General features: G+C 35.1%; 1 protein-coding gene across 4 annotated transcripts in view; it reads left to right on the top strand.

Moving 5' to 3' along the window:
• The window catches only part of LOC144973504 (calcium-dependent protein kinase C), a 320,626-nt gene that overhangs the window by 238,918 nt on the left and 54,208 nt on the right, over window positions 1-27,500 (top strand). For all 4 annotated transcript variants that reach the window (XM_078916013.1, XM_078916014.1, XM_078916012.1 and 1 more), the window contains 2 exons: window positions 21,830-21,938; window positions 23,811-23,939. In XM_078916013.1, coding sequence (XP_078772139.1) covers window positions 21,830-21,938; window positions 23,811-23,939 — 238 coding nt within the window. The remainder of the gene's footprint in view (window positions 1-21,829; window positions 21,939-23,810; window positions 23,940-27,500) is intronic.

Genomic DNA, 27,500 nt, shown 5'->3' with positions numbered 1-27,500 from the left:
GTATGGTGAGAGAATGTGAGTAAAGAGTCTTTTTCCAAAGACTCGAACTAATGCAGAGCTTCTGATCCGAAAGCGAGTGTCATACCACAAGACCACATAGCCGCACAGACCACATGGTACCGCTTTAACACGATGTGTCCCAATTGTTTTAGAAACAAACAAACAAACAAAAAAGATAAACACACAAAAACAAATAATTAATTTAAAAAATTTTTAAAAACAAAAAAAAAATATCAGTGCTTGCTCGTTGCGAATGAATCATCGCCTAACCGGCGTCATGTCTTCTACTACATGTTTAGTGTTGCTGTTGGCTAGGGACCCCTTGTAGAGCGATTAGAGCATGTTTAGTGAATTTCAATTTTTTTTAAAATTATTTTTTTTATATCTCTGCGTTGATCTTTTTCATCATCTGAAACATACAATTAGATAAAAATCACAATGATACCGTACACACACAAACACATATACACACACACACAGACACACACAGACACACACACACACACACACACACACACACACACAAAGAACAGAAATAGAACTATAAACAATTTTTATTTAATTTTTTTAAAATGAATATAACAGCTTCCAAAATTTTTTTTAAAAAGAACAAAATTCCGAACACGGTTTTTGGCTGAAGAAGGGTTTTGAGCCCGAAACGTTTCGTGTTAGGTATTTTTGTTCTTTTTTTTTAAAGCTGTTATATATAGTTCGAAGATGACGTCACTCAGGTCTTTGTTATTGTTTTTTGCCAACCGCGTTTATGAGTAGTGCTCACTGAACTGTCTTAACCTGACTATAAACGTTCATAGATACACACAGTTTTGTGTTGGTCCGTTATACTTCCGGATGGCAATGTTATGAGTTTCTAAGCCAAGCGCATACTATCTATATTCATAATTTTTGTTGATTACATTTTACACGCCATAGCTTCTAGCAGCACTTTGAAATAGATAGAACTGTGAGGGGGGACCAGACAGAATTTTGAACATGGAAATTTACTTAGTGCACCGATGTTGTTTTCTTTCTATAATATTATTTGAGTGTATACTTTCTACATTATTATGTTTTCGCCCTTTGATGAGTCTTAGCTCCAAGACGTGAGTGAAGTCGACTGAACTGTCTGACTGAATGTCACGCTATTATTGGCTGTCGCTGTTCACCGTAAAGGTCACAAGAAAGGTTAAAAGTCGTCCCATCAGCAGGACAGTTTATAAGCAGTTGCGACGGCTATGTGGTTTAGTGAGTGGTATGTATGATGACACTCGCTTTCGATTTGGAAGTAGGTCCTGGGTTCGAGCCTCGATCGGCGTATGGTTTAATCCTTGGAAAAAGGCTCTTTACTCAGATTCTCTCACCGTACTCAGATGTAAAATGAGTACCTGGCCGTTAACAGCGTTGTTTCTGTCTTTGAAAAAAAAAACGTAATTTCGCCTATTAGGCGTCGTGTCTCGTTTTACATCTGACGGGTCAGGGACCCTTTGTAAAGCGCTTTGAGCACGTTAAGTGGATATTGCTCTATATAAAAGCTCGTTTACGAGATATGTGGCATCACAATAATCGTGTTGTTATTATTATTATTATTATTATTATTATTATTATTATTATTATTATTATTATTATTATTATTATTATTATTATTATTATTATTATTATTATTATTATTATTTATTATTATAATAATAATAATGATAATAATAATAATAATAATAATAATAATAATAATAATAATAATAATAATAATAATAATAATAATAATAATAATAATAATAATAATAATAAATCGACAATGAAGAAAGCATTGGCCTTTTCGCTGTGAATTAATTAAATACAGAGTGCATGACAACATGTATCGGTAAAAATAATAATATAATATAAAAACCTCCATGATTCAAAGAAAAGAGAGTAAATTGGTACAGATTTATTTCATAAAAGAACAAGCAGAGCAAAGATTTTTAATTATATGACTGAGCGCGTGTCATACCAATACGCTTCAACAGTCGTAACGTCACTTCCCTCGTAATGACGCATGGTAACTTAGTAACTGGCTTTAAACTATCGGAACAATGGCGGACGACGCCCTTATGAAATATTTCTCCGACGAGCATAAAAGTGTATCCAGAGGGAAAAAAAAAAACATAATAAATCTGATTATGTTTTGACTTTTACACATTCTGATCACAAGACATGTGAAAAGTTCTAACCACCATGAAGAATAAAAAGAAACGATTTTCTTTGTTTAGAACCAGGATGGCCGCCGTTGCTGGGCGACGTGACATCAGACTATTGAATCAAATTTTCCAATTGCTGGAATTACACCATTACAGAAACCGGACTTCAGGCGTAACCTTCGTTTATGGATATCGAGAACGAAGTTGACGTCCGTCAGTCTTTGTTAATTTGTTTTGTGTGGGTTTTTTTTTTGTTGTTTTTGTTTTGTTTTTTTTTTTGTTTTTTTTTTTGTTTGTTTTTGTTGTTTTTTTTGTTGTTTTTTTTTTAATTGTTTTGTTTTGTTTTTGTTTCTTTTGGGTTTTATTTTTTTTTTTTTTTTGGGGTTTGTTGGGGTTGTTTTAGTTTTTTTTTGCCATCCATGATTACGAGTACTTCTCACTAAATTGTATTAACTGAGAAATTGAGATTTTTTAAAATTTGAGCTTTTATATATAGCAGTAAACGTGCTTAAAGCGCTTTACAAGGGGTCCCTGACCCAACAGCAACATGTAACATGTAGAACGAGACGTGACGCCTGTTAGGCGATATTACAATTTTTTTCCCGAAAGAGACAACGCTGCTAACGGCCAGGTACTCATTTTATGCCTCAGTACGGTGAGAGAATGTGAGTAAAGAGCCTTTTTTCAAGGACTCAACTATGCGCTGAGCGAAGCTCGAACCCGAGACCTTTAGATCCGAAAGTGAGTGTCATACCACAAGACCACATAGCCGCACAAGAATCCCGCCCGCCTTCGGGCGTAACCTTCGTTAATTTGGTGTCCTGAAACTAGGTCTTGTCTTTTAACGTCAGTTTTAATTAGAGCACCGCCCAGTGAGTTATCGTTAGTAGTGAGCGGCTATGTGGTCTTGTGCGTGGTATGACACTCGCTTTCGGATCGGAAGATCCTGGGTTCGAGCCTTGCTCGGCGCATCGTGGCGTCCTTGGAAAAGGCGCTTTACTCACATTCTCTCACCGTACTCAAGGTGTAAAATGAGTGCCTGGCCGTTAACAGCGTTGTCTCTGTCCGGGGAAAAAATTGTAATATCGCCTAATCGGCGTCATGTCCCATTCTACATGTTACGTGTTGCTGTTGTTCAGGGACCCCTTGTAAAGCGCTTTGAGCACGTTTAGTGGATAATGCGTGAAATGATAAACTCCAAGTTGTGCTCAAGGAAACAAATGATCCCTGATGACTGAACTATTGATGCTATGCGTTAAGTTATAAAAATTCATAACATCCGGAAGCCGGATATAGATAGTTCGAAGATGACGTCACTCAAGCCTTTGTTGTTATATTTTGCCATCCGCGTTTGTGAGTTATTCTCACTGAACTGTATTAACCTGACTATAAACGTCCATGGTTACACACAGTTTTGTGTGTTGGTCCGTTATACTTCTGGATGGCAATGTTATGAGCTTCTTAGCCAAGCGCATACTATCTATAGATAGAATGCGCTTGGGCCCAAGGAGTTCACAACATTGCCATCCGGAAGTATAACGGACCAACACACAAACTCTGTGTAACCATGAACTTTTATAGTCGGGTTAATACAGTCTAGTGAGAACAACTCACAAACGCGGATGGCAAAAACAATAACAAAGGCCAGAGTGACGTCATCTGCATACTATCTATAGTCTGGTTAATACACTTTAGTGAGTACTACTCATAAAAAAATGGTTGGCTAATAACAATAGCAAAGAGCCGAGTTAGTGAATGCAACTCACGATTTGTATTCGTTTGTGGACATAGACTTGTCTTTTGACGAAATGTTTCGGCGGTCAGTGTCAGGCTATGAATTTACTAAGGCTACGCTTCAGGTCACGACTTTCAACAGAATCAACCGGCCTTTCCAGCTAATGAATATTCATCACAATAATGTCATAACGCCGGTGATGCTACAAATTGTAGCCTTCATCAACGCATCACCAGACCGCCACAGCCTTCGTAACTATTTGGCCCCAGTCAACCACTTCTCCCATGCCAATTAAATTTGGATATTGATGCTATGCGTTTATATAAAATATTCACAACATCCGCCATCCAGTTTAGATATTCCAACACACAAAACTCGGTGTCACTTTATTTTTTACAAAAGTTTATCGCCTGATTGATATTATGATATAGTGAGAACGAATCACTAACAGGCTGTCTAAATATTATAATAACAAAGTGATGAGTGACGTCAACTTCGTTCCTTCTATTGGTTTTTTCTTTAATCGATGACTCCATATGTTCAAAAGCAGGAAGAGATATTGGCCTATATTATTGTTGAAATAATGCGGGTTTGAACACAAACACTAGCGTTAGACAACGGCTAATCGATCGATTTAAATGGAAATAAATATTTGCAGTAGCTTGGGTGTTTTGAAAGGAGCACTTTATAAGAGAAAATGGAAAGAAGACAAAATCTCTCTCTCTCTCTCTCTCTCTCTTTCATATTTATATTATTATATATATTATATCTTATTATATATATATATATATATATATATCTTTCTCTCTCTCTCTCTCTCTCTCTCTCTCTCTCTCTCTCTCTCTCTCTCTCTTTCTCTCTCTCTCTCTCTCTGTGTGTGTAAATGTGTGTGTCTGTACCTTTCTCTATCTATCTATCTATCTGTCTGTCTGTCTATCTATCTTCTTTTCTCACCTCATATCTTGCTCTTTATCTTCTTCTTTCCTTTTCTCTTTTTCTTCTTCTTCTTCTTCTTCTTCTTCTTCTTCTTCTTCTTCTTCTTCTTCTTCTTCTTCTTCTTCTTCTTCTTCTTCTTCTCCTCCTTTTCTCTGCCCCCCCTCTCTCTATCTATCTATTTATCTATCTATCTTCCTCTCGCCGTCTCTCGCCGTCTCTCTCTTGGCAAAGTGGAATGTCTTGTCGTTTTTATTCTAAATTCTCTCAAACTTGTGAATTATTTCCGCTTTTGCGTTCCTGCCATGTAAATATAACTCACTTGTAAAATCTGCATCTTCAGACGAGACAAAATATATAAATGAAAAAATAAATAAATAAATACATAAATAAATAGACAAGTAAATTATGGATTTGATAAACAAATAAAATAGAAACCACAGTCTGGAAATCCATTTATTTGCTTATGTATCTATTTTAATTTTTTTAAAATTCTTTTATTGATTTAAAAAAAAAATATTTATTTGTTTGTTTGTCTTTTTTTCTTTGAAATTATGAAAGTGAAAAATATTGGGACGCAGAAAATGGTGCAAGTTATAAATCTGAAAATGAACGAATGGTACAGTGCCAAACAAAGTCTAAAGAGAGTTTTACAAGAATGATAAAACAAACCATACCCCCCCCCCCTTCCCACTCCTAATAAATATTATTATATTGTAGTGTATTGGTTCGTTTGTTAAGCAATCTATTCGTTTTTATTCATTTATGAGTTTATTTCTTATGGATTAGTTCGTTATAAATAATGAACTAATGTATTGTATTTATTTATTTGTTTATTTATTTGTTTATCTATAAGATGCGATGATGATTATATTTATATTTATTCTCTATTGTCTTCTGGCACTTTTCTACTCACTTCATATCTTGATGATGATTATACTACCGTTCATTTTCCTGCATCGCACAGGCTCCCATCATAGCCCTGTACCCTTTCCTAAGTTCATCATGTCGCAATCTCTGACCTTTTATGGAGCTAATTCCACTCTCCTCCCCCCGCTGTACGCCCCGCCCTGCCCTGCCCCTGCCACTGCCACCCCTGCCCACCCTTCCAATGGATTTGTGTACTCAACTGTAAAAATCTAATCAGCCTCATTGGGAATATTGATGATTAATGTCGTCATAATGCAACCCCTTCCCTACCCCCCCCCTCCTCCCTCTCTAAACACACACACACACACACACACACACACACACACACAGATATCCGCATATGTGACCCATCGTCTCAAAACGGTATTATGTCGGGATGAACCAGATGCTAAAAAGTCAATTTAAAGCTAAACTGATCAATATTTTGAATTGTTGGTATTCAGCGCACTAAATTATAACATTCATTTTCATCTATAAAACATACAAACTCAACCCAAGTCAGAGATTTCTGGCTATAAATTCAAATTTCAGCATCTTTATCATCATCCCGACATAATACCGTTTTGAGGCGAGGGGTCACATATGTCCACATTAATATACACGCCATCCCATGTTGAAGACGCGAAAATCACCGTGGAATTGCGGGAGATAAAGATCAAACTGCATTCGTGTCAACATATTATGGCCAATTTGATTACGGAAATTGGCCACTTTTTTAAAATTAATGATAATAGTTCTAGTTTTTTTTCTTTCTTTACTATAATATTTCTCTCGAAATAATAATGATGTTATTGTTAGCTTCAAGCCCTTTAATCAGCCGCCATCTTTCTGTGATTTTATTCAGAGAAAATGTATTTTGGCTTTTATTTGTTTTATGGCATTCGATTATGATTTCATAATTGCCTTGATTTGTTATTCGTCTATTTGTTTGTTTGTTTGTTTGTTTTTTGTGCTCTGCCTGCAAGCTTCTGCTGTGCTTTGTTTTCTTCTCGTTAATTATCGCGAGAACAACGAGCATTACCTGTTTTTTTGTGCTCGAGATTAAGAATCAAAATCTCGAAGCTGAGCGTGGCTGAGAAAATTGCAACCCTATTTTTTATTTTAAAATATTTGCAGTTTTTTGTGTATATGAAAGAGTGGGATGCGAGAGAGATAGATAGATATATAGATAGATAGATAGATAGATAGATAGAGCGAGAGAGAGAGAGAGAGAGAGAGAGGAAGAGAGAGAGACAGACAGACAGACAGACAGACAGGCAAAGATACAGACTAAGAGAGAGAGAGAGAGAGAGAGAGAGAGAGAGAGAGAGAGAGAGAGAGAGTCAGACAAACAGGCAAACAGACATACATACAGACAGAGCGAGCGAGATACAGACTTAGAGAGAGAGAGAGAGGAGAGAGGAGAGAGAGAGAAGAGAGAGAAGGGGGGGGGGGGGCGGTTGGTATTCTATGATTGATAATAATTGATGCAATATGTTTTATTTAGTAGCTTTCATCTTACAATCATGCGATTGTTTTTGAATGTCATCCTCATAATAATAATAATAATAATAATAATAATAATAATAATAATAATAATAATAATAATAATAATAATAATAATAATAATAATAATGTATCCGTTGGGGATATGTCTTTTCTCAGAATATCCAACACCAGAGACAAGAATAGTTGGGTTGTTCCCCTTGTCTGTCACACTTTGCCATGATAAAGACCCAATAAACGTCGGCTGATTCGTGTATTGTTTGGAGCAATTGTTGCATCTCTTTTCCTTCTCTCTTTTTTTATATATCATAATTGGCTGTTTTGGACACTTTCGGATTCTTATCGTTATAACGATGTTGGCCCGCATGTAGTGTCTTGATCAGATTATTGATACTAAATGGCTGGAGTGTCTGAATAGAATTATCTTTCTATCTTTCTGTCTATCTATCTATCTATCTATCTATCTATCTATCTATCTATCTATCTATCTATCTATCTATCTATCTATCTATCTATCTATCATCTATCTATCTATCTATACATCTATCTATCTATCTATCTATCTATCTATCTATCATTATATATATTATATATATATATATATATATATATATATATATATATATATAAATGACGACGTGGACGAAAGCCACAGAAACATATGTTTTGGCCACATATAAGTGAGTGATACAATTTATATTTTATATAAGCTCTAACCACCATTATCGAGCACTTTCGTACCTACGAGTACCCACCAACACCCCATATATATATATATATTATATATATATATATATATTATATATATATATATATATAATGAATGGATTCACTCACTTATATGGCCGAAACACGTGTTTCTGTGGCTTCTATCCACGTCTTCAGTCTGCATACTATGTCGTAAAATGATTATTCCAACTTGGGGTCATTGTTGTTATACTCGTATCTCTACTTCCGTCGGTATGTCTATTTATCTATCTTAATTTTATCTATATCACAATCTACCAATCAATCCATCCATCTATCTAGCGATTCATCAATAATTCACCATAAACATAACCCACCGAAAGTACTTGCCCGTTACCCCGGAAGTAATCAGACTCACAGATTCTGTGCATCGATCTCAGAATTTTAACACAGGTGATTGGAAAAAAAATGCATTGTGTCGTCAGGTGATGCTAATGTAATTCTCTCATCAGTGTGTAAAATTTTGTGATAAATACTCACAATAATATGTGGGCCTGACCGATTTTGGCCGCTAGGCATGTACTTAGTAATAAAATATTATGCTCTACGTCCATCATTGCGATTCGTGTTTCCAGGAGGATTCACTGTTTTATGAATATCTCCAACTATAGATAGTATGCGCTTGGCTAAAACGTTCACAACATTGCCATCCGGTAGTATAACGGACCAACACACAAAGCTGTGTGTAACCATGATCGTTTATAGTCTGGTGAATACAGTTTAGTGAGAATTACTCATAAACGCGGATGGCAAAAAAAAAACAAACCCAATAACAAAGACCTGAGTGACGTCAACTTCGAACTATCTATATCTTTTGTTTTGTTTTATGTCTTCTATCCATAATTCTTTTAAAGAAATTCGTGCTTTTATTATGCATTTGCATCGAATGCTCAATGACTTGTTATAATATGAATACTATTGACTTGTGTTTGTATGTGTATTCGTGCGTTTGGTTGATTGTTTGTTTGTTTGCTTTTTATTTCTTTGTTTCGTTTTTCTTTTTGTTTTGTTTGGGTTTGGATTTGTTAAAAATTTGTTTTATTTTTCTTTTCTTTAATTTTTTTTGTTTTTGTTTGTTTATGATTCCTAGTTTTAGAATTTTGTTTGTTTCATTCTGTGTTTGTCCCATGCATCTTGCCCCCCGTTCCCCCTTCGCCCGCCCTCTTCCCCCTTTATATTTGTTCCTCGTCTACGCATCAACTCCATTTCAATGTCTGACCTTTGTAGTATAGTGATATGAGTGCACAGTCAATCGAGGGGAGAGAGAGAGAGAGAGAGAGAGAGAGAGAGAGAGAGAGATGGGAGAGAGAGAGAGAGAGAGAGAGAGAGAGAGAGAGAGAGAACAAGTGAAATTCAAACATAAGGACGATGGAAAATGGAAATTTCAAAGAAAATTCAATAATTCCACTCTTTGAATAAGCAGTTTTAACTGTTTACTCTATACTCCCAACCCCCCCCCCCTTTCCCTCCCTATCTCATACTGCCTCTTTGGCCTCTTCTAAATCCCCATAAGTCCACAAGATGAGAAGAAAAAACTATATCCGTTTCCGTTTGTTTTGTTTTGTTTTTTTAAGCAAAGATATAATCTACTTCCGGTTTAGACGTGGTTGCTGTGTACTTGTCTCCCCTATTGATTATCAATCCCCCCTCCCCCTTTGCATCTAATTACCCAACACCGACGTGCACATGTATTATGCAGGTCTGACATCCGAACGCAATTATGGGCCTAGTTTTTAACATTGTTGTAATGAACAATATTTTGCTTCATTTGAGATTTTAATTACAACAATGAGCCCATAATGAATTGGGTTATCAGACCTGTAAATAAGTGCACGTCGCCCAATACCTATTATCTTGTCCTACTCTGGAAAAAAAACAAAACAAGCCAAAGACCCGTATTTAAAATTTTGGCTAGAAAACTCGTCTTTTATATTATTTATCGATGGATTAAAATGACTCTAACCTTGTCAAAAACTCTCAAACCTGGGACTTGCAAGGTCTTCATTGAGTCCCAGGTTTGAGAATTTTTGCCAAGATGGGAGTCATTTTAATCGTTGGATAAATAAATAATTTGAAGGAAGAGTTTTCTGGACCAAAGTTATAGATACGCGTTTTGGTTTTTTTGGCTTTTTTTTTCAAAGTACGGCAATTTGTAATTTATAAATCGCAACGTGAATGAAATGGCATATGATTTAGATATTATGTAGCTATCTACTGTGTGCATTTTTGCTCTATATGAATGAATGAATGTGCATTTTTTGAAAATTGTTTTTGGTTGTCATGTAGTGACCTACGGCCTTCAAACGGTATTATGTCTGGATGACCTTCAACCCCGAATTTACACATGTTTATTGAAAAATAAAAAAATAAAAAAGTAAATAAATAAATAAACTTGATTGAAGTTAATTGGCGTTCTCTAGAAAGACACTTCAGTAACACACTTTAAAGTCACCTGGAACAACTACAAAAAAAACGTCCTACTTCTACGTCATGGCACAAGACCGAAGGGCTAGAGCTCAGGTGGTCGCTGGTTCGGATAAGTAAGTAAATAAGTAAGTTAGTAAGACACTTAGGTATTGAAAAAGTTGGCCAGAAAACTCGTCCACCAAATATCGATTGATTTAAATGACCCTCATCCTGGAAAAAAAAAAACTCTCACAAACATAATGTGATCTCGCGAGGTCTTCCTTCAAGTCCCATGTTTGAGGAGGGGTTGTTTATTGTTGTTGCTAAGATGAGGGTCATTTAAATCGATCTATATTTGAGTAGGTGACTTTTAAAACATGGCATGCTACAGAAAAATACTCAGAATATCATGGACTGAAAAACAAACAAACAAAGAAGTCCTGAGAAGGATCCGAATAAAATCACCAGTTCTTCTTCAAACTGTAAAGAAATTGAAACTGATCTATTTTGGCCATACGGCTCGCCACGAATCATTAGAAAAGCACATTCTGCAGACAAGGGTAGACGGCAAGAGAGGAAGAGGTAGACCAACAAGAAGCTGGGAACAAGATATATGTGAATGGCTGGGAATGACAACAACTCAAGCAAGTAGACTGGCGGAAAACCGTAATCTGTTTCGCAAGAAAGTTCGGGAAGCAACGTCCTACGCATGATCAGCTGACTAGATAGAGAGATAGATTTAGTGACTTAAAGGGGAAAATAAGTCTCTTGCGTGCCTCTTAAAACAAAACATCCTGAGTGTTTTGAAACTCCAAATGGTCTGTGGTGATTCTATGGAGTCCAAAAGATAGCTTGAGATTGTTTTAAACTCATTTTCTATCAGGATGTGACTTAGGACGTTTTGAAAGTCAGTTACTCATTTGAGGGACGAGTTTTCTGGCCAAATTTTTAAAACACCCACGTGTCTTAACAAGGAATGAAGTGAGTGAGTAGGAAATGCCAGAAGACAATAAAGAATAACAATTTATTGGCGGCGATGGGAGCTCGAACCCAAGACCCTTCATTTCTTGTTATTATTATACACACAAGTGACTTCTCCACTCACTTTTCTACATGTCTTTCTAGTGTACGACAGTTTAATGGTTAACATTCTTTCTAAAAGTGTCAGAAAAAAATAAAATCTCAAATTCCCTGTCACTTTGTCTCAATTAATACTCACCCCCCCCCCCCCCACCCCCTATTTTTTGGATACTTAGTACACACCGACACAGTACCGTTTGGATGAGCTGGGTCACAGTTTCAGTTTGTAAACCCTAAAATTATGCCTGACCACCACCCATTGCTTCTTATCCCCTTTTTTTCAGTTGTACAAGCAGGTAAAGTATTTATAATTCCTACAGGTGCAGCAGCTATCTACGGTAACAATCCAATACGACTAAGCCGGTAGCAGCTGTGGATTCTAAACAGTCATGTACAACAATGAATAGTAGACCAGGTTTTTTTTTAAAGGAAAGAAAAGAAAGAAAAAAAGAAAATGACAAAATAACTAAACACGGAACGTTTCAGCCTAAAAAAGAAACCCTTCTTCAGCTATAACAACAACAACAAAAATAATTCAGAACCTTAATTCATCGCGTGTTGCTGAAGAAGTGATTTGAGGCCGAAACAACCGTTTCGTGTTAAATATTTAGTTTTTTTGTTTTTCTTTTCTTCTATTTTTTTTTTTGGGGGGGTGGGGGTTGGCTTTGTTTTTGTTGTGTTTTGTTTGTTTGTTCTTTTAAAGTTGTCATATTCATTTCTGTACATGACTTTTTACGACTACGGTAGTTATCAACGACTGGACAGTCAGTCAGTCCACTGACCAAACTCGATATGCAATAGAACTATTAATATGATAATTACTGTTCTCGTCTTTATGGTATCATCTATCTCATATCTACTCTATTCCGTGTCCAGATGGTATTAGCAACATGACGTTATCATAATGATGATAATAATAATGGTATTGATAATAATAATAAATGTAACAATAATAATAATGACAATAATAATAATAATATAATAATAATAATAATAATAATAATAATAATAATAATAATAATAATAAATAATAATAATAATAATAATGATAAGAATAATGATAATAATAATGATGATGATGATGATAATAATAATAATAATAATAATAATAATAATAATAATAATAATAATAATAATATAATAATAATAATAATAATAATAATAATAATAATAATAAATAATAATAATAATAATAATAATAATAATAATAATAATAATAATATAATATATAATAATAATAATAATAATAATAATAATAATAATAATAATGGTGGTGGTGGTGGTGATGATGATGATGATGATGATGATGATGATGATGATGATGATGATGATGATGATGATGATGATGATGATGAGGAGAATGAGTAGGAGGATGATGAAGATGGTGATGATAATTGTTATTAAAAATTGTGGAGCTTTTTATACTGTCTAAAGCCAATATTGCTCACTAGCTTCAGACCGCCAGGTAGATAGATGAAAAGTTAACGACAGTTTGTAATAGATAGAATGCGCTTGGCTAAGGAATTCACAACATTGTCTTCCGGAAGTATAACGGACTAACACACAAAACTGTGTGTAACCATGATCGTTTATTAATTATAGTCATGTTAATACAGTTTAGTGAAAATTACTCATAAACGCGGATGGCAAAAAACAATGATAAAGACCGGAGTCACGTCATCTTCATTCTATCTATACGGACAACATGACTGTATTTCCATCATATTATTATCTTTCAAATATGACTCAAAAACTGTTTTCGGATCTCATCATTTTCCTATTAGTTTATTTTACCCTTCATTTGTACCGATTTGAACTCTTGGAAATCGTTGAATTTCATTTCCCGCCATTCTTTTTCCCACTGCAAGGGATGCTCCAAGAGGATGGGGGTTTTTAAAAAAATATAAATGTCATTCGGCTGAAATATAAAACCTGACCTGGATAAAATAGCGCGACATAGGACACACGAGAGTGATGAATCGAATGTGTATACTTATTTGCAGGTCCGGTAACCCAAATTGTAATGGACTCTTTGTAATGAACATACTATTCTTATACCAACGCAAAACGGTTAAAATGTGTAAAGTTAGTAATAAACATGTAAGTGCGAAGAAAAAATATAGACCAATATTATGTATTTTGATAATAGATTTTATACACTGCTCTCACATCACAGATAAGAGCCTTACTTACTTATTTATCCGAACCAACGGATGACTGAGCTTTAGCTCTTCCCTATGCAAATAACAGCTTAAAGGAGGGCTTTATTGACAGTATCTCGTCGGTGGCGCCCAGCCTAACTCAAACAAAAACAATCAACAAAAAGAAAAAAAAAATTTAAAATAGAGAAAAAAAAAAGAAAACTAAATAAAGAGCAAAACAAAACAGGAAGAATCAGTGACCAAGTCGCTAATGTCAATGTTGCTTTACCATCTGGAGACGCGTTAATCCCATTTCCCTCTTATCAGCTAATCCTAGGTGAGTGCTAGTTGATGGTGCTGTGATGTCACCGCCTACTGTTTTGTTTTGTTTTTTTTGTTTTTTGTCAATCGTAGTCTAGCTTAGAGGCCGGTCAGTCCATGGGGCGAGTTGGGTGGCCTAAAAATTGCACCGCTCGAAGACAAGTGGATGGAAGTAGATAAATAGAACTGCCGCTGAAGGCATTTCATATTATGGACGTATACTATTTTATAGAGTCTAGTTACCGATAAAGTCGCGGAGATTGTCACGCAAAATCAAAGAATTTTAGAAAAATAAAGGATTGATACGGTTTGATGAAATAAGGCACTGTTCTTTAATTATTGACCAGGTGGTAAAAGGCTGTCACCACTTTTAGCTGTCGGACCGTGGTCTCCACAGAAACACGCAGCCTGACATTGCCCAGCCGTACTATAGAGAAAAAGAACCCAAAAAACCACGTATTTAAAACTTTGATCATAAAACTTGTCCTTCAAATATTCGATTAAAGTGACCCTCATCGTAGCAACAACAACAAAAAACCTCTCACACTTCTCAAGTCCCAGGTTTGAGAGTTTTTGCCAAGACGAGGGTCATTTTAATCAAGCAAGATGCATTTGAAGATCGAGTTTTCTGGCCTAACTTTTAGATACATATTTTTCCTGAGTACTACAGTGCCCTAAAATATGTCAATAAAATTCGACGACAGCCTAAAGAAAGGGAGTAGTGAATTGCATTCAATGAGATCATTTATTTCCTTGAGCATTTCAAATAACAACTCCCTTTTCACTTTCTTTTGATGGTAGGCGATAGTCGCCTTCCTCTAACAAAGGCTACGCTCCGAGCAAAATAAAAGTGCATAATATTATAAAATCACTTACAATGTTAGTCAGTAGATAAAATCAGCAATTATTTTTTTTTTTTTTTTTGCGCTGCGCTGACTAAACGTAGATCGTTAATCTGTTACTTTACAAGTTCATATGTGCCTCACTTCGTACAATGGACAGACCGCCCTAGCTAGCATGACAATAACTTACATATGCTTGTTGCATTATGCCATATGAATTAATATAAACATGATAATAATAATAACAATAATAATAGTATGTTATTACATCTTACTAACACAGTGTGTCACCAAAAATGATGAACTTTTATTTCATAGAAGTGCTGCTTTTCTTCTTCTTTTCTAATTACCACCATGAATTTTAAATTATACTGTCGCTCTCTACCTCACTTTTAAAAATTTCTATTTTATCTGTATTTCTGTCAGCTTGATTTTCTTAGAATGCCCTAATTATAATTTTCGATCTCCTATTGATAATCATTCCTTGAGGAAATATGCATTCCATAATATTATTTCTATGAATTACTTGAAACTTCCATTGAGACACTTGTAAAAGTATATCTTGACTATTTGAAAAGCACCAATCTTTCCTTTTGAGTCATTGTTTATAGAAATAAATGTCCAAAAATTATATGTTTAGAATGATTTAAATGACACCAGACAGCAGAGGATCAAAACCTAGCAACCATATCTATTTCCCAACTAAACGTGTTACTCATTATTCTTTATCTCTCTTCTTACTGACCATTATCTGGATTTTATTTTCCAAAAATGGCATAACTACTCAACTTAAAACTTGATTTCTTTTCCACCCAAACTTAAGAGCAATAAATACATATTATACATAATTTTGTGCTGTGAAACAATCTTAAGAAAACAGCATTAAGTTCTTATAAACATTTTTCTTCAAATCTTGCTACTTACGTAACATATCTGAAAAAGAAAAATGTTCATTGTATCATAACAAAACAAATCTGAATAATAAAATTGTTCATTGTATCGTAACAAAACAAATCTGAATGAGACAAATGTTCTTTGTATCTTAACAAGTGTGACAATTTTCCTATAGTTGTTTTTTTTTTTTTTTAAGGGAGGGGGGGTTAAGATAACAATTAATTGCCGTTAACAAGATGGAGGGAGAGAGCTACCAGATCTGGTTATCTTTTTAGCCAACATAAATTTAATTTGTTTCTGGCTCAAAAATTGAAACGTATCCGAAAATGCTGCATCGGTTGACTTCTATAAATGTTTAGTAAATTGCTTAAACAACGCTATAATTCGATCTTTTACCTACAACCAAACATTGGTTTCTCCGTTAATATTTTATCCAAAGGTGTTCGATTTGAAAACATACATTCGTCTCAGACCAAATGAGTAGGTACTATTGTTTCATGTCTGTTGCTATCATATTTTGTAAATTATTGGCGAAACTTTGAAACTCGTCTTAAACAAAGTCAAAACAAAGTGGGTGTATGTTATTGTTTAAACATATCAACTGAGCCGGCCATTGGACAATTGTGACATAAGACAAAACGGACAGGGATAAATCTCACCCAAGCCACCGCCATTAGAGGGGGAAGATGTGAGCAGCTTTTGGTATTAAGTGATAGCCTAATGTACGTGCTAATATTACGCTTGGATGGGGATGCCTTCGTGACGCAGAAGATTAGCAGAGCTGTGAATATTGTCTGGGCGGATATAGCTAAGATTATGTAGGATTTACTCGCATAAACAGAGCAAAATTACTTTTACCTTTTGTGTATCTTGGAGAAGAGTGAAATAATATCACCATAATTTTTTTTCTGTACAAATTAAAGCAGAAAATTAAATTGAGTTAGGCCTACTTCGATTTATTTTTAAAAGTGCAATCAACAAATGTAGATTTGAGTCTTATTAAAAACGAAGGGTCACTGCCTTGTCTTATTCTGGAGAGAAAAAATACATTTAAATAATTTTGGCTAGAAAGAAAACTCATCCTTCAAAATTCGATTTATGACATGGCCAAGATAAGGGTAATTTTAATCGATCGATATTGGAAGGACGAGTCTTTTGCCCAAAATGTTTTTAGTGGGGTTTTTTTTTTGTTTCCAGAGTACGACTATGCCTTGGAGATGCGATTTTTGGTGAACATTAATCTCCCATGTGATTTTTTTCTATTAATTGTTTGCATTGTTAAGGCTTGTCAAAAACTTACCCGCTGTAAATCGTTTTAATAAATGAATTATTATATCTAAGAGACAATTTTCACAATAAAAGAAATATTAAAACATTGGAGTTCATCTGATATTTCGAACAAAATCAGGGTGGATTAATTAATGCTAGAAGATTTAATAATTTACAGCATTTTTGGATTATTATTATGTTTTATTTCGTTCTTTCATTGTATTTTCGGATTTCATGTTTGCTTCTTATCAATTTATTAGAAGTGTTTTCATTCTGTTGTCACTACCGATGTTTAAAACAGATAGAACTGTACTAATGTTTTTTGTAAGCAACTTTCAATAGACACTTTTTTCTCGAGCCGAAATAATATTCAACAGTTACTAGAACAGAGATATCCAACGTCAATATCACGAGATGTGTTTATCTGTATCAACATCCCTAATGCCAACCGCAATTGGTCTTTCTAATACTGTTTACCTGTATTAAGGTCCCTAATAATTCTGGCAATGGAGTTCTAAAACTGTGTATCTGTATCAACATCCCTAATGCCTGTGGCAATTGGTCTTTCGAATACTGTTTATCTGTATCAACATCCATAATGCCTGTGGCAATTGGTCTTTCTAATACTGTTTATCTGTATCAACATCCCTAATGCCTGTGGCAATTGGTCTTTCTAATATTGTTTATCTGTATCAACATCCCTAATGCCTGTGAGAAATTGGTCTTTTTTATGCTGTTTATCTCTATCATCATTTTCAAGGCCTGTGGCAATTGTATTATTTAATGCTAACAATTTGGTTGAGGTGTCCCCGTTCTGCCTACTCAAAATATTTGAATATCCATCCAACCGGCATACGTAACCTTGGTCGTGGTAGCGTCGAAGTTTTATTTACAAGATATTTAATTCTCCTTCTTAGAGAACCGATCCTATTTCACTGTCTGGTCACTTTGTAATTGAAATGGACTAGAATCATCTCGAGCTGTCAATCCACCATTTGGCCCTTTTTGATAGCCACGTCTCATGACATCGTTCATTTATGTTATCAGAGCCATCACGTGGTTATCACCCACGTGACAGAAACATCGGGCAAGGAACAATTCGTGGTTTTAATTGACTGTTTATCTCGTTAATCAGAGAATGAGCTGAAGACGGGGTTAATGTTGTCTTCTTAAAAATCATTGATCACCATTTTGTGGCCCACGTATTGCAAAATAGAAGACTGAAGATATTACATGTCCTTTTTTTACAAGCATTCATTACAATTCTATGTTATCTTGTCCTTGTCTTCCAATTTTTGCGAGTCACAAGTAAATTCATTGACTAACGAGCATTTTATGTTTTCTTCATATTCCTTAATATATCTAAATTTTTTATCCACAAAATTCAAAAGATGTATTGTACGCTTTTAAACAAAGTAAGAAAAGAAAGTAATCTAGTTAAAAGTAAATGAGAGAGTGATCATTTTCGAGGATCAATTGATACACAAGTTACTTTTACGTGAAACTTAATGGTTGGCATATATCACAATATTAACTGCTTTATTTTTTAGAATTGGATCTCGAGTGTAACAAATCGTTGTTCAAAATAGAGTCTTGTGTCTATTTGGCTGTAGGCAAATGCTTGAATTCACGGCAAACAAGTAGGTACAGCAAGTACACATTTTTGTTACCATCATCATGATTCACATTTATTTCCTTATCTGGAACAACCCATTATTGAAATTTGGCCAGATAACTCGTCATTCAATATCGATAGGTTAAAATGACCCTCATCTTGTTAAAAAAACTTTCCAACCTTGGACTTCAAGCAAGTCGTTAGGATACGTCATAAAGTCCCAGGTTCTAGGGTATTTGCCAAGATGAGGGTCATTTAAATCGATCGATATTTGAAGGACGAGTTTTCTGGCCAAATTTCTCAATACGAGTCTTTCCAAAGTACGGCAGTCAGCTGGTTAATAGGATCAAGTTGAAAACTTTTCTTGATCAAAGGAAATCAGATATTGGGGAAGTTGGGATGGGGGGAAACGGTGAAACATGATGATGTCACAAAATTATCAGGATATTCAAGTGGCATATTTCTCCTAACGTAATAGTTCATTGGTGAGATTTGTCCTTCTTGAAAAAAAGCTTTTCATGTTTTGTTTTAATTTTCATTAAGGCTAGATATATTTGCTTGGTTTGTGTAAAATTCGAAATTGTTAGTAGAGCTAACTAAATCCTTTAACAATAAATATTCAATATCAAACATTGTGGAAGAATCCATACTATGATTGTGTTCTTTGCTTGTGGTCGTAATCTAACAGTATCACGATTTGAATTGAGTGAAAATTGATTTTATAAATGCAAAATTTGATTTTATGAGTGGAATTTGACATTTTAGAAGTTCATACTAACCAATTATTCGTTTTAAACGTGTGAGTTAATATAAAAGTGACGTATATTTTTATAATAACTGATTCAATAATTTGTCAATTTTATTTTTTTTTTAATGCATAATTTTCCCTCAATATGACTTGTGTTCATGACATAAACATAAATCTAAGATTTATTTAATGAAGTCAAACTTATGGAAATATCAAAGTGACAAATTAGGGAGCAGGCACTGGTTTCAGATTAAAATGTTTCAAAAGCGTGTATGAAACATTGCAGACAAATGAGACAGATTAACACAAAATAGAAAAAGAAACATCCCCAAAAAAAATCAGCCTGCCACAACCGGACAGTGCTGATATTTTTGTGATGGCTTTTAAAAACTTGTATTAATTTTTGTTTCTGCTTTGTATGCAGTGTTTCACACATGCCTTTCAGAATTATTGTTACAAATTAATGAAAAAACACAAATTAAAATTATGTTAACCTTACCTTTAACTATCAGGAGTTATAATACACAGGAATAGTATCTGGTAATAACCTTTCACACTGTCTATTTTGATTGGTTTGTTTTTTTTAATGTATTTAAGATGATAATCTGTCCAATACCAATTCTGCCGTACTCTGGAAAAACCCATATTTAAATATTTGGCCAGAAAACTCGTCCTTCAATTATCGATCGATTTAAATAACCCTCATCTTGGCAAAAAAATCTCAAACCTGGGACTTCGGGAAGTCCCAGGTTTGAGGGGGGTTTTTTTGCCAAGATGAGGGTTATTTAAATCGATCGATAGTTGAAGGACGAGTTTTCTGGCCACATATTTAGATATTGGTTTTTCCAGAGTACCGTAGAGTTGCTGTCACAGCCATAAGAGTGGCATACTTCTCCTAACGTAATAGTTTTACCCTATTTAATTTTTATTTACCTTATTTGATGTATATTTTCCTATGAGCGAATCTACTCATAAGTGAACTGATGGGAAACTATTACTCCCATTTTAATTCAAGCCCAGAACAAAGCATTCTCTGCAGGTTACTCCACTTTTAAACTTTTTGGGCCAGAAAACTTGTCCTTCAAATATCAATTGATTATAATGAATATTGTCTTGTTGGTTTGTTTGTTTGTTTGTTTGTTTGGGGGTTTTTTTTTGGGTTTTTTTTATTTTTTTTTTAAACTCTCAAATCTTTGACTTCTCGGAAGTCTCTCTTGAAGTTCCAGGTTTGAGAGTCTTTGACGAGACTAGGGTCATTTTAATCGATTGATATAAATTTGAAGGACGAGTTTTCTGGCCAAATTTTTTTAGGTGTAGGGTTTTGTTTGTTTTGTTTTTTATCTCCAGAGTACATCAGTACAATTATAACAGATATAGTTGACTACATATAAAATGAATAAAGAACAAAATCCCACTCATATCTGCTGGAAGCAATATATTCTTTCAATCTCCCTATTTGAATAATTACCGTCAAATGGGTAACTTTGCCACAAGGGAAAACTTTACCACTACCAAATTGGAGCATTTTGAGTAATCTCGGCTTATTTGCATTTATTCTCTTTGTTGAATAATGACTTTTTATCAAAGGAAATAATTATCACAAGACTAGATATACACTCAAACTGGTCCAAAACTAAAAAGGCAAAGTTTCTCCTAAAGACAAAGTTACCCCAGTTTACGATAATCTATGTATTTGAGATTTGACTCTTTCCCCCCGCTCTAATAGCTTAGCTTTGGATCGTGGGACACTTGAATCTATTTTCAGTCAACTAGCTTTTTTCCTATGATTTTAAGGTTAGATTAATTAATGCCTGGTACATTGGAAAATATGATTAATATACTTTTCCCATATTTCAATCCTTTCCCTCCTCACCCCCACCTTTTACTCATTACTATATGATGCTTATTTTGGAAGTGGAACTAACATCCCAAACCCTCTTTCCTAACTTAGACTAGAGAGTAACACAGCATCTTGTGAATCTTGAAGGCCCATCTAATAATAAGTTTCACTCCCAATGAAACTGGAATACTCCCGAACTCTGAGGGAACACAAAAAAAACACATTTTAAAAATTTTGGCCAGAAAACTCGTCCTTCAAATATCGATCGATTAATGTGACCTTCACCTCTCCAAAACAAACCTCTTCAAGTCCCAACTTTGAGAGTATTTGACAAGATGAGGGTCATGTTAATCAATCGATAATTGAAGGACGAGTTTTCTGATCCAAAACATTTTTAACGTGTTTTTTTTTTTTCAGAGTTCGGCAGATTAAATATTGCTTGTTATGAATGGCAAATTGATCATGCAGTTCCACACAGTAACAAACCATAGGAAAAAGTGCATGGGCTGCTCTCATCATCATTATTATCATCATCACCATCATCACCATCTACATTGAAACGATTTTCCTGTAGTTTTTTCCCCATTCTTTGTTTCGCAGTTTTTCACAAACTACAATTTTTCAAACCTTTTTTTTTTACATCGGCATTTTTGTATCTTTTTTTTTTCCCAGGCCACAAACTTACACAAGTTCAAAGTTCACACCTATGGCAGTCCTACGTTCTGTGACCACTGTGGCTCCTTACTGTACGGTCTCCTTCACCAAGGACTCAAATGCGATTGTAAGTATATCGATATCGTTCATTCGTCATCATACGAGTATGTAATTTAGGTATCGATTCAATGGGGATGGCAATCAAATTACGCCAAAGATCAAATACGATTGTAAGTTGAAAGAGATCGATGTTGTGCAGTTGTAAGCAGTATCGATGTGATAGTAATTGCTAGTAAATTGACAAAGATCAGTTGTGATTATAAGTAGATTGATATTGATCTTGTGTGATTGTAAATAGCGTAAATATCGATGTGTTAGTGATTGCTAGTAAATTGACAAAGAGCAGTTGCGATTTTAAGTAGATTGATATCGATATTGTATGATTGTAAGTAGTTGAAATATCGATATAATAGTGATTGCAAGTAAATTGACAAAGATCAACAGCGTTTGTAAGTATATAGATCGCGATCTTTTGTGATTGTATGTGTTATAAATATCGAATTTTTATGATAGCTAATGAAATGATACCAATGATCAAATGCGATTTCAAGTTAAATGATATCGATCTTCGATGAATTTAAGTAATTTAAATATCGATTTAATATGATTTTTCGAAAATTGACAACGATCAAATGCCATTGTAAGATGATGGATGTCGATCTTGGGTGATTTGACTAATTAGAATTTCGATTTAACCCATTCCTAGAGATTTTTGCTACTTTTCAAAATTGAAAAAAAAAATTATTAAAAATGAGCATGTACATAGTTTTAATCAACTACCATTAACATGTAACAACTAAAAACATTAGCTTTGATACCACGCCTATAATTTGTCTCAGAGAAATGTAATAGTAGTAGTAGCAGTAGTAGTAGTAGTAGTAGTAGTAGTAGTAGTAGTAGTAGTAGTAGTAGTAGTAGTAGTAGTAGTAGTAGTAGTAGTAGTAGTAGTAATAGAGTATTAGTATCGTTTATTATTATTATTATTATTATTATTATTATTATTATTATTAATAATAATAATAATAATAATAATAATGATGATGATGATGATGATGATGATGATGATGATGATGATGATGATGATGATGATGATGATGATGATAATAATAATAATAATAATAAAATAAATATCATTATACTGAATAGAGACGATGGGTTTTTAATATGATTAGATAAAAACTAATATTGATCAAGTGTGATTGGAAGTTATCGATCAACTTTTCTTCTTATCGATCAAGTGTGATTGGAAAATAATCGATGTCGTTCAGGGGTAAGTTGTCCTTCAGAGCCATATGATATCCAAAGTGCACATGTAGCCTGATTTTAACCATTTTCTATAACACTAAAAGGATAATAGCATAGCAGTAGATTACTACTCTTTGAATGGATAGGACGCTTGTCTATCGCAAAATACCCCCCCCCCCCAACCCCCAGATCAAACAGACCCAATTACCTGCCCAATCACTGCTGGGTGAACAGGGAAGGATTCGAAAGAAAAATCTTGACTCCTCCCGAGATCGATCACATTCCATTTGGTCGCTGCGAGCGTTGTTAAGAGGTAGTGACGTCACCACCATAGAACCATATTCTTCAATGGGAGCGATCTTTATTCATGTTTTCGTCCAACCAGGTCATCAAATCACATGGTTTGTTGCTCTCCAACGATTGGATATTTCTTAATAAATGTAAACACGCTGCCTTGTTTACAAATCTTATAAACATACCCATGTCTGAATCAAATGACCAATCGTGATGTTAGATATATAAAAAGCTGTGAACACGTTTCACTAAGTGGGTCGCTTTGAGCACATGTTGCAATGTGACCAATACCCTCGAGCACATAGAAAGTTAATATAGATCATGGCCATTGAAATTTGTTTTGTTTTGTTTTATTTATTTTTGTCCCTTCTCACCCTTGTCCAAACCCTTCCACTTCCAGCCTGTGATATGAACGTCCACAAACGATGCGAGAAGAACGTCCCATTGCTGTGCGGCACGGACCACACGGAGAGGCGTGGTCGAATTCATCTCAAAGCTGCTGTCCGAAACAACAAGGTCTACGTGGAATGTAAGTTGGTTTTGTTGTTTTTTCCCAGGTTTATCGTGATATAGACAGTATGAAGTTGACGTCACTCAGGTCTTTGTTATTGTTTTTTGCCCATCTGCGTTTATGCGTTTATGAGCCATTCTCACTAAACTGTATTAACCTGACTATAAACGTTCATGGATACACACAGTTTTGTGTGTTGGTCCGTTATACTTCCGGGTAGCAATGTTATTAGCTTCTTAGCCAAGCGCAAACTATCTATAGATAGTATGCGCTTGGCTAAGAAACTCACAACATTGCCATCCGGAAGTATAATAACTGACCAACACACAAAACTATATGTAACCATTAACTTTTATAGTCTGGGTAATACAGTTCAATGAGAATTACTCATAAACGCGGATGACAAAACTCAGTAACAAAAACTCTAGTGACGTCATCTTCGTTCTATCTATAATTGATGGTTCGAGCGGTATTGAGCATTAACCATCCAGTATATTTCCTGCCATTTATTTATCTATCTATCTATCTATCTCGCTGCTCTCTTTTCTCTCTCTTCTCTCTCTTTCCCCCTTTCATATATATCTTCTTATCTTAATGTCTGTTTATTTCTCTCTGTATATGCCATACACACACATACATGCACACATATACACACACACACACCTCCCCCATACAAACTACGAGAAAATGAGAAAGAATGAAAGAGTATGAGAGAGAGAGAGAGAGAGAGAGAGAGAGAGAGAGAGAGAGAGAGAGAGAACTTTAATTTCAACCAAATCATTTCCCTTCACTGTCGTTTCACATGACCCCAGTCCACCTGAATGTACTCTGTAATTTAAAACCCAATCTGGCCAATCTACTCAGTGGCGCACGCAGTGGTGGTAGTGCCTTTAATTTCATGAATGGACAGGCAGCTTACAGTTAATCCGACTCTGTTGAACTCTGATAAAACGATGTTCATCCTTTTGGACAGAAATTGTTTACTCAAGATGTGTCCCTCCGTCTCTACCTATCTATTTGGGAAGTATTTAAATTAGATTATGCCAGGAAGTATTGCAAAGCGCATACGTGTGCGCGTATGTGCGTGTGTGTGTGTGTGTATATGTATGTATGTATGTATGTATGTATGTATGTATGTATGTATGTATGTATGTATGTATGTATGTATGTGAGCACTCGTGTATCCATTTAGTTAATTGTTTGTGTGTGTGTGTGTTATATGCATGTATGTATATTTAGTGTGTACGTGTATACGATGTGTTTGTGTGTGTATATATATACTACTTATTTAATCCTCTTTGGGCTTTGACACACATAGGACATCCACCAGACATATATCCAATTTTTTTTTTTCGCGGTCGGCTGCTTCTGCGGTGGCGGTATTCCAGGACAGGCCTGCTTGCTTCATTTCTTTTTCCATGGTCCTGTCTTAGGAAATGACCCTTTTTCCATTCTGGTCACATGACCCAGCCAACGCCATCTTCTTCTTCTTGAAAAACTTTTGGAAATCAAAGGAAATTATGAGAAAGACAAAACTGAAAATATACAAAAGCAATGTTTTAACTGTATGGAAGTGAAAGCTGGAAAATGACATCATCTAAAACAGAAACTAGAAACCTTTCAAAACAAGTGTCTAAAAAGAATTTTCAACTTATTTTGGCTCACAACAATAAAAACGGTGGAGCTATTAAATAAAGCGAGCTGACTACACTAGCAATGAACTAGTGTCCTTTATTGTTTATAAAACAAAAACAAAAAATGTTGGCGCAAGTTTTCTAATCTTTTTGGCTTTCAATTCTACTTTGACCATCTAAATCGTCCGCTGTAGGGTCACCACAAATGTCAATGCATTAAGACGACTCTCAACTTGTCAAAATTCTTAAATTTGAGACTTGTTCTCTCCAGTCTTAAAGTTGTTTTTTGTTTTGTTTTGTTTTGTTTTTTTGTTGTTTTTTTTTGGGGGGGGGTTTGTTTAAATTCTGGCGAGTCATCGTAATCCATCCTTTTCTTTTTCTTACTTTTTTTTTTTTTAGTTTAGAACTGTTTGATCAAAATAAGAATTGGCGTTTTGTCAGTGTTTGCCGAAGCTGCCTTTTGGGGAAATATAGACGGAATTCGTTTTTAGTTTTAGGGCTCGGTCGTTTCTCTTTGTTTTACCTTTGTTTTGCCTAAAATAAAATCAGGAAATCTGTGATCGATGGGCAGAGGTATCTGAAAAATAAATTGTCTGTGCCCGGAACCTGAAACTCACTGCAATGGTCTATCATTTGAGCTAACGCTTTGTTCGTTTCGTTTAATGTAAAACCATTCCATTTCAAAGCGTTTTTTGAAGTTGGAAGTGCAGAATAAAGATGAAGTGACGTGGGAGGAGGAGGAGGAGGAGGAGGAGGAGGAGGAGGAGAAGAAGAAGAAGAAGAATAAGAAGAAGAAGAAGAAGAAGAAGAAGAAGAAGAAGAAGAAGAAGAAGAAGAAAAACGAAGAAGAAACAACGGAGAGGAGAGAAAAAGAGAGGAGAGAGGAGGAGAGAGAGAGAGAGAGAGAGAGAGAGAGAGAGAGAGAGAGAATAAGGAAGTCAGCAAAACATTATAGCCACCCAAAAAAGTGAGAAGACCCATTTATTTGTGACACCACCCTTGGTCTTTGGTGGGTTAGTGTTGACAAGGAGTGTTGTGTCCATTAATATAGCATCTGTCTTATCTTGTCACCTTTCATTGGTCGTATCTCGTCCTCTCTCTCTCTCTCTCTCTCTCTCTCTCTCTCTCTCTCTCTCTCTCTCTCTCTCTCTCTCTCTCTCTCTCTCTCTCTCTCTCGTTTTCTAGTCTTTCTTTCTCTCTCTTGCTCTCTTTCTGCCAGATTCTCTCTTATCCCCTCTCTGTCTGTCTCTTTATCTTTCAGTCTCTACTCTCTCTCTGAGCTCTCTCTATTTCTCTCTCTCTCTCTAACACACATACACACACACACACACACACAAACACAAACATACGCGCGCCCGCACACACATGACTTTGGTAATAAAAAGTGTTCAGTTTTCAAAATGTCCATTATCACAAGAGGCCATTCATTGTGTTCAGCTTTTGCTTTGGATACGTTTACAATTCTCATCAACAAAGTTTACATTTAGTAAGAAATATTCCTTCGTGGCACATCATCAACATATGTGATCGATGACTCGGTTGGTTGAAAATCTATCTGAAAATAGATCGCTCCCATTGGCTGACACAGACGAAGGGGATATTAATTTTTTTTAAACAACAAACAAAAAAAAAAAAGGAAGAAAAAAAAGAAAAAGAAAGAAATTGGAAGTCACTCCATTTCGGGAAGACTAAACGATAGGCACGTGCTTAGGTTAAACAAACAACAACCCCCCCCCCCCCCCCCTCTTTCTTCAAATGACTGTAATTACTGGTTTATTAAAAAACCCAGATGGCTTACCTTGCATGGCCAGTGAATGGTCTGAATGATACAAAAGTTTTATAGTGCATGCACCATTAATTAAGAAATACTTTTGTCACTGATTCCGTCCCGTAATTGTGTCCAGCACAGTGAATCTTCTTGTATATTTGGCAAATTGGATTTTTT

Source organism: Berghia stephanieae, chromosome 5, assembly GCF_034508935.2.
Source record: "Berghia stephanieae isolate SIO BIC M18660-M18661 chromosome 5, UCSD_Bste_1.3, whole genome shotgun sequence".
Lineage (NCBI taxonomy): Eukaryota > Metazoa > Mollusca > Gastropoda > Nudibranchia > Aeolidiidae > Berghia > Berghia stephanieae.
The sequence above is the reverse complement of the archived record's forward strand: the minus strand, read 5'-3'. Positions and strand labels throughout refer to the sequence as shown.